This window comes from Balaenoptera physalus, assembly GCF_965194825.1.
Source record: "Balaenoptera physalus genome assembly, chromosome: 5".
In the NCBI taxonomy this organism is placed as follows: Eukaryota; Metazoa; Chordata; class Mammalia; order Artiodactyla; family Balaenopteridae; genus Balaenoptera; species Balaenoptera physalus.
This window is the reverse complement of record NC_138884.1, coordinates 131,044,439-131,055,192: the sequence shown is the minus strand read 5'-3', so window position 1 is coordinate 131,055,192 and position 10,754 is coordinate 131,044,439. Positions and strand designations below refer to the sequence as shown.

The following is a 10,754-nucleotide window of genomic DNA, read 5'->3' as shown; positions in this document are numbered from 1 at the left end:
GCTCAAAGCAAGGTTGGACCAGCCGGAGCTGGCTGGCTGGAGAAGCGAAAGGAGGCGAAATTCTGAACGGAAACATGTTTCTTTTATTATAAAGTGTAGGGGAGAAAAGGACCCCGAAATAACCACCAGTGGTAGAAATTAATATCAGTAGAGCAACTCTCACACTTCACTCTATCCTCAGTTCTAGTGGAGTAGGCTAGACAGGTATTATTGCTATTTTACAGATGAGGAAGTTGATTTGGCCACTAAAAAGCTGTAGAGGCAGAGTTTCAGCAGATTCATTGGAGAAACACTGGAATGAGCCGGCGTAAGTGGAGCGGAGGGGAGAGAAGAAAGTTGAGATGGTGAGCTGGGGTATTTTTACGGGCTGACGGTGAAACCTCGGAAAATTGATAAGAATTGATAGGATTAGCAATTTGTACCTACCGCTGGCTGAAACAAAATGTGTTGTTTATTTCTTACAGCCTCTCCAGTTATTTTAAGGCGATAAGCTTATTTTATAGGCGTAGAGGAACTTTAGTGTGTTCGTGCTGCCAGTCACTCGGCTCTTTGGGAGAGGCAGAATCAAGTAGTTCAGACCTTCCTCCACTTACCGTGGGGTTATGTCCAGATAAAGCCATGGAAGTGGAAAATACATTACTACACCTAACCTAGGAACATCATGGCTTAGCCTAGCCTACCTTAAACTTGCTCAGAGCACTTACATTAGCCAACAGTTGGGCAAAGTCATCTAACACAAAGCCTATTTTTCTTATAAAGTGTTGAATATCTTGTGTAATTTACTGAATACTGTACTGAAAGTGAAGAGCAGAATAGTTGTATGGGTACAGAATGGTTGTAAGTGTACCGGTTGTTTACCAGGTGGCTAACTGGGAGCTGTGGTTACTACCACTGTTGAGCATGAAGAGAGAGTATCGTACTGCATATACATAGCCCCGGGAAAAGATCAAGATTCAGAATTCGAAGTATGTTTTCTACTGAATGCATATCGCTTTCAAGCCATTGAAAAATTGAAGGGAGAAGTGTTATACATGCAGGACCCTCTGTAGTTAAAAGCAGGAACTAACTTCAAACTACCCAGGCTCAAATTCTGACTCTGCCCTGTACTTTTTCTGTGACCTTGGCCAATGTAGCCTATATGCTTCACTTTACTCATCTGCAAAATAGCAATGATAAATCTATTATGAGATATAAAAATGAGTTAGTACATGTAAAATGCTTAGAACAATGCCTGGCTTGGAGTCAGGCACTAGTTCAGTGTTCACATATTATTTTGTTTCATTTGCTTCAGGGTGATAGGCAATGTAACTCCTACACAGGCTGCATCTCGCTTCTGTCTCCTCTCAAGCGTTTTTTCCTACCAGTGATCATTATACCACTTGTAATCTGTGTACTCAGTAAATTACATATACTACTTGTGAGGGCCTCCCGTGTCCCAAGAATAATTCAAGTGCTGGATAAACAGGGTGGACAAGCTCCTGACCCGAAAGGAATGTATGTCCTCTTTGGAGGAGACAAACAATTAAAACCTACACAATTAAATAAAACAATTTCACATACTAAATACTATCAGTATTTGAGGATGAGGAGGCTATTTTAATCAGGCTAATTGCAGGAAGAGGTCACTTTGTAGAGGTGCCATTTGAGTTAAGCAAATCCTTCATGATGAGAAGGATCAGCCAGAAAATCATCTGCAGGAGAGGAAAAGTCTTTCAAGCAGAAGGAGCCACATGAGCCAAGACTGAGGTTGGATGAGCCTGACATGGTCCGCAGACAGGAATCGTGAAGAAGGAGGGAAGTGGACAGACCCTATATCCACACGCTCAGACAGCCGATTGATTTTCAAAAGGCGCAAGGGGATTACAAGGTATAGGCCGTTTAAGTTCTTAAACAACACAATTCATGTTTATAGTATAGTTTCGCAACAGAACTCCTGGCTGTTAATTTCATCATTTAAATCTTTGGGTTATTTTAGTGGGCTTTTGATAATTTCTCTTTCCCATCAGAAAGGAAACAGGACTTTGTTGAAATAGTCTGTCCTTTCCTGAGAGACAGCTTGGTGGTGGATAAAAAATGGACTTTGGCTTCAGATAAACTTCAGATCAAATGGACTGTAGGTGAATTAAATAATCCTGAGCTTTGGCTTCTGTGTATTTAGGTTGGAAATAATTACTTTGTGTTAAATGGTCTGAAGGAAAGCATCAAACACCATGTTTTGGACATAATAGCAATTCAAATTGTTAGTTTCCTTCCGCTTTGGATTTGGCAAGGCTTCCCGTGAAACTGTCCAAATATGCCACGTCTGATTGCTGTTCTGAGATCACTGCTTGATTACCTTGTCCCGCTCACCTTCCACTTTTATACAATTTCCACCATCCCTTCCTACTTTTACTATTATATTATTGTAATTTTAGCACTACAGCATTTGCCTTTTATTGGAGTTAATCCAAAGGTGTATAACCCGTTTCCACTCACATCTACATACCATCATAAAATATATTTACTTCATAGCCTTGTTTTTAGTAAGAAACTTTTGAGACACCCAAGGGACATTTGTTTCATGCTTACAGGGGAATTTTTTTTTTTTTAATTTGAGGAGAGGTTCAGATAATGTGCATTCTGCTCTTTAAAAAGAATAAGTTTGAGTAGTATATTGACCTAGATGATCTGTCTAAATATAACCTGGTTTTCTACAAGATATTTGAGTATAGATCTTCTCTCCTCTTTATTGGACATCTGTTGCTTTGTCTGACCAGCACCCTTCTATTTCTTGGAGACATGCCCTTTCCTGACCCTATGTGATTCTGTTGTTAATGTTAATAGCAGGCATGGCTGTGATCAGGCCCTGCTAATTGTGGAACCCCATCCCTGTCTTCTCATTGACTGTTGACCCAGGTAGGACCAAAAAAGTTCCTCCATCAGTCTTGACATGTGAACTCTGGGAGAGAGTAGGTCTTTCCTTCTCTAGGATTATAAACATTAAGGACCATGAAAGTCTAGAACTATGTGGGGCCATCTTGCCACCACATGGAGAGAACCTGTTTGAAGATGAAGATGAAGTCAGACAGAACTGAGAAATAAGAGAGAGAGAGAAGTAGATCCTTTACATAGAAACAGCTTGCACCAAATTCTTGGACTTTCCAGTTGATGAGCCAATACATTTGAGGTGGTCTTTTGGTAAGTGTGTCCAAAAGAATACTGACTAAATACACTTCTATTAGAAGTGTATGAAGAGGGACTTCCCTGGCGGTCCAGTGGTTAAGACTCCACACTTCTACTACAGGGGACATGGGTTTGATCCCTGGCCAGGGAACTAGGATCCCACATTCCTTGCGGTACAGCCAAAAAAAAAAAAAAAGAAAGTCTATGAAGAGCCATGTTGTAGAGCACCTTGTGAATAAGTGGATGAATGACCTATTTCACAGCACATCTGTTGAAAGAAATTAATGGACAGATCACTAAATAAACAAATGGAAGCTTACATTTTATTTACTATATAATATGTCTGCCATGCAATTTGTCTATATAGAAATTGGTTTTCCAGAAATTATCCTGGAAAGAAATAATGCAAAATGTTAAGATGATTATTTCTGGGTAGTGGGATTCTGGGAAATTTTTTTTCTTTTTGAAGTTTTTTTCTTTATGAATTTCCCAAATTTTCTGTAAGGCATATGAATAGCTTTTATGATCAGAAAGAGTTAAGAAAAAAAAAAAACTTATGTTTTCCTTTTCATGTTCTGACACATTTAACTATTTCTTTATTTAGAGGAATTTTGGCATTCAAACATTTTTTTTTTTTTTTTTTTTTTTGGTTGTGTTGGGTCTTCGTTTCTGTGCGAGGGCTTTCTCTAGTTGCGGCAAGTGGGGGCCACTCTTCATCGCGGTGCACGGGCCTTTCACTATCGCGGCCTCTCTTGTTGCGGAGCACAGGCTCCAGACGCGCAGGCTCAGTAATTGTGGCTCACAGGCCTAGTTGCTCTGCGGTATGTGGGATCTTCCCAAACCAGGGCTTGAACCCGTGTGCCCTGCATTGGCAGGCAGATTCTCAACCACTGTGCCACCAGGGAAACCCCAAACTTTTTATCAGAGACATTTGTTGTTGTTTTTCAAAACTCAATCTGGAAACCACATAGTCAATATCTGAAAAGATTTTATGCATTGACAAATGCTGTGGTCTGAATGTTTCTGTCTCCCCAAATTCATATGTTGAAATCCTAACCCCCAAAGTTGATGGTGGTAGAAGGTTGGAGCCTTTGGGAGGAGGGGCACTAATCCCTCCTGAATGGGATTAGTGCCCCTATAAAAGAGATCCCACAGAGCTCCCTGGCCCCTTCCACCACATGAGGATACTACAAGAAGTCTGTGACTTGAAGGAGAGCCATCACCCAACCACGCTGGCACCCTGATCTCAGGCTTCCAGCCTCCAGAACTCTGAAAAATAAATTTCTATAGTTTATGAGCCACCCAGTCTGCAGTATTTTGATTATAGCAGCCTGAATGGACTGAGACAACAACAACTGAACACTAATAAGTCAGATGTAGTGTATATTTTGCTTCCATATTTTTTCATTCATATAATAAATAAAAACCCTCAGCTTATCAAGTTCAGCTCTAGTTTCCACTGAATAGTTGAAAGAGCTTCCCCTTTCATTCTTATCAGTCACTATGCTCAGGAACCTATATATGATCTCTCCTATTATTGTTAAGCTTTTCTATATGTTGAGAGGAATAAAAAATTATCAGTCTTCAACTTATCATAAATACAACAAAATAAGGGGGAAGAGAAGCAGGGGACATGTTGATTTCTGCTGCATACTGATTGTTGTACTATGTGGGTAATCCTGGACACAAGGAAAATTATGCATATGGCTCTGTCTCAGGCACGTGACTGAATTCCTTTTATTTATTTTCATCTGTAAAAAGAAGATTCATACTCATTGATAAAAATCTGTAGGAAATTATGTGGTTTGGTGTCTAAACAATAAATACAAACCAGAAGTTCTGTGCCAGTTAGATTTCTACAAACAAAATCATATCTGAAATAGAATTAGAAATAATAAAATAATAAAAGTAGAATATATTATTGTGGGCTAAATTCGTAAGTCAAATAACCGTTATGGGAATAGTCCCCCCCTACACCCCTGCCCCAAAGAAGCCCTTGTCCTAATTCCAGGAACCTGTAAATATGTTAGCTTGTAAGGCAAAAGTTATCTTGCAGTTGTGATAAATTGGGCATTTCAAGATGAGGAGATTATCTAGGTGGGCCCAATGTAATCACAAGGGTGCTTATAAGAGGGATGTGGGCAAGGGAGAGACAACAGAAGCAGGGGTCAGTGAGAAGAGAAGTTGCTATACTTCTGGCTTTGAAGATTGAGGAGGGCCTGCAAACCAAGGAATATGGGCAGCCACTAGAAGCTGGAAGATGCAAGAAAATGGATTCTCCCCTAGAGCCTCCAAAATGAACATAGTCTTAGGGACACATTTTAGACTTCTGACCTCTAGAACTGTAAGATAAGATAATAAATTTATGTTGCTTTGAGCCACTAAGTTTGTAATAATTTGTTACAGCAGCAATAGGAAACTAATACAGATTGCCAGATAAAATACAGAATGCTAAGTTACAATTGAATTTCACATAAACAATAAATAGCTTTTTTTTTTTTAGTATAAGCATGTCCAATTCATCCCAAATATTGCATAGGACATACTTATACTAAAAAATTTGTTTGTTTATCCGAAATTCAAATGTAACTGGGCATCCTATATTTTTAAACTAAATCTGGCAACCCTAAATTATTATAATTTGCCTTATTTATTCATGTATGTATTAATTTCTATCTCTAGTTTTATATACCAAGTTTTCTTTTAAAGGAAGATGCTTGTGTTCATCACAAACTATATTGTTGTGGAGAGTTATGGTATTCATGAAGCTATTTTTGCCTGAAAATTTCTCACTGCAGGATGAAGATATGTAGTCGAAAATATTGAGTGGCAAAGGCTCTTTTTTGTATGTTAGAAGGAACTTCCTCTCTGCCACAATAGGAAAGTCTACAGATAGCATCCTATAATTTTAAAGCTATAAGGGGTTGAAAGGTCAGGGCTAGTACAGGGCTTGCAGGTGAAACGACGTCAGGGTCCAGGTAGATTATAAATGAGTGAAGCTGGTTAGTTTAGGACTATAGGAAGTGATGGGGACTGTGGTGACCTACACAGCACATGCCCTGTTTAAAGGGATCAAAACATTGTTAAAACTCTCTGAGAGCAAAACAAAACATGGACTGCTAGTTTGCTTAGGCCCTCTCTCATAGTCTCCATCACCCCAACCTATCCAAATAAGTTCTTATTCTAAGTAAACACAGTGTGCTTGCCAAGCAGATGCAGCCTTCTGAGAAGTTCCTTAGTCCCTTTCAGCCAGATTGCTGGTCCCAAGCTCCTCCTTTATAAGTTCCAGAATGTCTACTGAGAAGATTTCATCTTTAAAAACCATCAAAATTCTTGCAACTTTTAAATGTGATCCACTGACCAGTAACATCAGCATCACCAGGGTGCCAGTTGAAAATCCAAATTCTCAGGTCTCATTCCAGACTTACTGAATCAGAAACTTTGCAGAAGAGGCCCTGCAGTCTGTTTTAACAACCTCTCCAGGGGATTCCTATATGCACTGAAGTTAGAGAAGCCCTGATCTAAATTTCTTGGAGAAAGAGGTATACCTGGTCTTGTGCATAGCCCTGGGATTCCCAGTCTGTTTTGTGCAAAATATACCTGCAGGTGTCATCCACTCCCCTTTCCCCAGGGGCTGCTGCTAACTGAGGGCTTACAGATTTCAGGAGTGAGTAGAGGCAGAAGAGGAATTATGGACCTCCTACTATGTGCTAGGCAGTGTGATTGGTGCCAGCAAAGTTGTGCCTTCCACACAGTGGTTTCCAACTTGCTCTTTACTCATTTTGCAGAAGGAGAACTTTCAGTTACAGTCTAAACCTGAGCTATATTTTAGCAGCATGGATTTTAAAAACTTAATAGACATTTTTCAGAGCACAGCAAAATCGAGTGGAAAATACAGAGTTCCTAAACACCTCTCCCCCCACCCCCAAAATACATACACCTTCCCCCACCATCAACATCCCCCATCAGTGTGCTATATGTGTTACAACTGACGAATCTACACTGACACATGATTATTACCCAAAGCCCATAGTTTCCATTATGGTTCACTCTTGCTGTTGAACATTTTGTGGGTTTTGAAGAATGTATAATGACATACATCCACTATGACTGTATCATGCAAAGTAGTTTCACTGCCCTAAAAATTACCTGTGCTCCACTTAGTCATCCCTCCCTCTCCCCGACCCCTGTGGCAACAACTGATCTTTTTACTGACTCTTTTTTGCCTTTTCCAGAATGTCATATGATTGGAATCGTACAGTATTTAGCCTTTTCAAGTTGGCTTCTTTCACTTAGCAATATGCATTTAAGGTTCTTCCATGTCTTTTTGTGGCTTGATAGCTCATTTCTTTTTGTTGCTGAATAATCCATTGTAAGGATGTACCACAATTTGTCTATCCATTCACTTATTGAAGGACATCTTGATTGCTTCCAAGTTTTGGCAATTACAAATAAAGCTGCTGTAAACATTCATATGCAGGTTTTTGTGTGGACGTAAGTTTTCAATCATTTGGGTAAATACCAAGGAGCACAATTGCTACATCGTATGGTAAGGGTGTGTTTGGCTTTGTAAGAAACCTGCCAGACTATCTTCCCAAGTGGCTGTACCATTTTGTGTTCCCACCAACAATGAATGAGAGTTCCTGTTGCTCCATACTGGAACCACCATTTGGCATCAGTGTTTTGGATTTTGACCATTGTAAAATGTGTGTAGTGGTATCTCATTTTTATTTTAATTTGCAAGTCCTTAATGACATATGTTGAACGTATAAGCAAACATATGCTTATTTGCCATCTATAAAACTTTGATGAGGGGTCTATTTGGATCTTTTATCCATTTTTTTAGTTGAGTTTTACATTTTCTTATTGTTGAGTTTTAAGGGTTCTTTGCATATTTTGGATAATAGCACTTTATCTGATATGTCTTTTGCAGTTTTTTCTCCCAATCTGTGGCTTGTCTTCTCATTCTATTGACAGTGTCTTTCACAGAACAGAAGTTTTTAATTCTAATGAAGTTTAGCGTATCAAAATTTCGTTCGTGGGTTGTGTCTGTGGTGTTGTATCTAAAAAGTCTCCTCCAGTCCCAAGATCCTCTAGACTGTCTCCTATGTTCTTGTGTGTTGTCTACTTTTTCTGCTCGAGCCCTAGCATATTTATTATAGTTCTTTTAAATTCCTGGTTTGATCATTCCAATATCCTTGCCATAACTGAGACTGGTTCTAATGTTTGCTCTGTCTCTTCAAACTGTACGTTTTGTCTTTCAGTATGCCTTGTAATTTTTTGTTGAAAACCAGACATCATGTACAGGATAAAAGGAACTGAGGTATCTAGGTGCTTTGTGATGTGTTGGTAAGGTGTGGGGGAGGGGAGCATTCTACAGTCCTGTGATTTAGTCTCAGATTTTTAGTGAGCCAGGGCCCCTGGGCTGTGACCTTTACAATGGTCCTTAGGTGAGACCATAAGGCTAGGGGGGGATAGAGTTCGGTCTTGCTCTTTTCCTTGGTTAGTGAGGCTCTGGTAATATCCCAGTCTGTGGGGCTCTGCTGAAATAGTTTCTGCTGGGGGCAGGTCTTATTAAGAAGAACAGGGTGTTCTGGTCCTATATCATAATGGCTCCTTCCCTTGCCAGAAGCATGAAGAGATTTTTTTCCCCCCGCAGTCATCACTGTGAGAGCCAGGTATGGCTTCTGAAGGTAAACTTACAAAAGCGTTGGAGCCACCCTGTGAGTGCCTCCCTGCTGGAGTGTTATTTATTTATATATTTTTAATTTAATTTAATTTTTTTTTATACAGCAGGTTCTCATTAGTTATCCATTTTATACATATTAGTGTATATATATCAATCCCAATCTCCCAATTCATCCCACCACCACCTCCCCGCCACGTTCCCCCACTTGGTGTCCATATGTTTGTTCTCTACATCTGTGTCCCAATTTCTGCCCTGCAAACTGGTTCATCTGTACCATTTTTCTAGGTTCCACATATATGCGTTAATATACGATATTTGTTTTTCTCTTTCTGACTTACTTCACTCTGTATGACAGTCTCTAGGTCCATCCACGTCTCTACAAATGACCCAATTTTGTTCCTTTTTTATTGCTGAGTAATATTCCATTGTATACATGTACCACATCTTCTTTATCCATTTGTCTGTCGATGGGCATTTAGGTTGCTTCCATGTCCTGGCTATTGTAAATAGTGCTTCAATGAACATTGGGGTGCATGTGTCTTTTTGAATTATGGTTTTCTCTGGGTATATGCCCAGTAATGGGATTGCTGGGTCACATGGTAATTCTATTTTTAGTTTTTTAAGGAACCTCCATACTGCTCTCCATAGTGGCTGTATCAATTTACATTCCCACCAACAGTGGAAGAGGGTTCCCTTTTCTCCACACCCTCTCCAGCATTTGTTGTTTGTAGATTTTCTGATAATGCCCATTCTAACTGGTGTGAGGTGATACCTCATTGTAGTTTTGATTTGCATTTCTCTAATAATTAGTGATGTTGAGCAGCATTTCATGTGCTTCTTGGCCATCTGTATATCTTCTTTAGAGAAATGTCTATTTAGGTCTTCTGCCCATTTTTGGATTGGGTTTGTTTTTTTTTAATATTGAGCTGCTTGAGCTGTTTATATATTTTGGAGATTAATCCTTTGTCTGTGATTCGTTTGCAAATATTTTCTCCCATTCTGAGGGTTGTCTTTTCATCTTGTTTATAGTTTCCTTTGCTGTGCAGAAGCTTTTAAGTTTCATTAGGTCCCATTTGTTTATTTTTGTTTTTATTTCTTTTCCTCTAGGAGGTGGATCTAAAAAGATCTTGCTGTGATTTATGTTATAGAGTGTTCTGCCTATGTTTTCCTCTAAGAGTTTTATAGTGTCCACTCTTACATTTAGGTCTGGAATCCATTTTGAGTTTATTTTTGTGTATGGTGTTAGGGAGTGTTCTAATTTCATTCTTTTACATGTAGCTGTCCAGTTTTCCCAGCACCACTTATTGAAGAGACTGTCTTTTCTCCATTGTATATCCTTACCTCCTTTGTCATAGATTAGTTGACCATAAGTGTGTGGGTTTATCTCTGGGCTTTCTATCCTGTTCCATTGATCTATATTTCTGTTTTTGTGCCAGTACCATATTGTCTTGATTACTGTAGCTTTGTAGTATTGTCTGAAGTCAGGGAGTCTGATTCCTCCAGCTCCGTTTTTTTCCCTCAAGACTGCTTTGGCTATTTGGGGTCTTTTGTGTTTTCATACAAATTGTGAAATTTTTTGTTCTAGTTCTGTAAAAAATGCCACTGGTAATTTGATAGGGATTGCGTTGAAACTCCCTGCTGGAGTTTCAGCTCTCAGACTTGTCTACACTGAGCCTCCAACTATTAGTCCCTTACAGCTTAGGTTTCCTACCACAGGCTGCTTCCTGTAGAGGTTTCTATATGTGAGTTTCTGCTTTGGTAAATTGTGGTCTTCAGTATCTCTCTGTCTGCCTCTCCAAATTCTGCAGCAGTGGTTTGTCCCGTGACCTCACTTCTGTGATGAATCTAAGAAAAGTTGTTGCCCTTTAGTTTGTTCAGCTTTTTTCTTGTGTGTAGACAGCAG

The 10,754-nt window shown here is 39.4% G+C and overlaps 1 protein-coding gene across 5 annotated transcripts in view; it reads left to right on the top strand.

The window, feature by feature from the left end:
- The first annotated feature begins 2 nt into the window (after nucleotides 1-2).
- Nucleotides 3-10,754, top strand: part of LOC309661309 (uncharacterized protein) — a 52,599-nt gene continuing 41,847 nt past the window's right edge. For 4 of the 5 annotated variants that reach the window (XR_014263925.1, XM_082462999.1, XM_082462998.1 and 1 more), the window contains exon 1: nucleotides 723-1,867. Coding sequence is in view for 4 of the 5 variants with exons in the window: in XM_082462999.1 (XP_082319125.1) it covers nucleotides 1,752-1,867 (116 nt within the window). In the remaining variant the exon portion in view is untranslated. Of the gene's footprint in view, nucleotides 345-722; nucleotides 1,868-10,754 lie in introns of those variants that run through there. The other variant, XM_082462997.1, reaches the window with a different exon arrangement.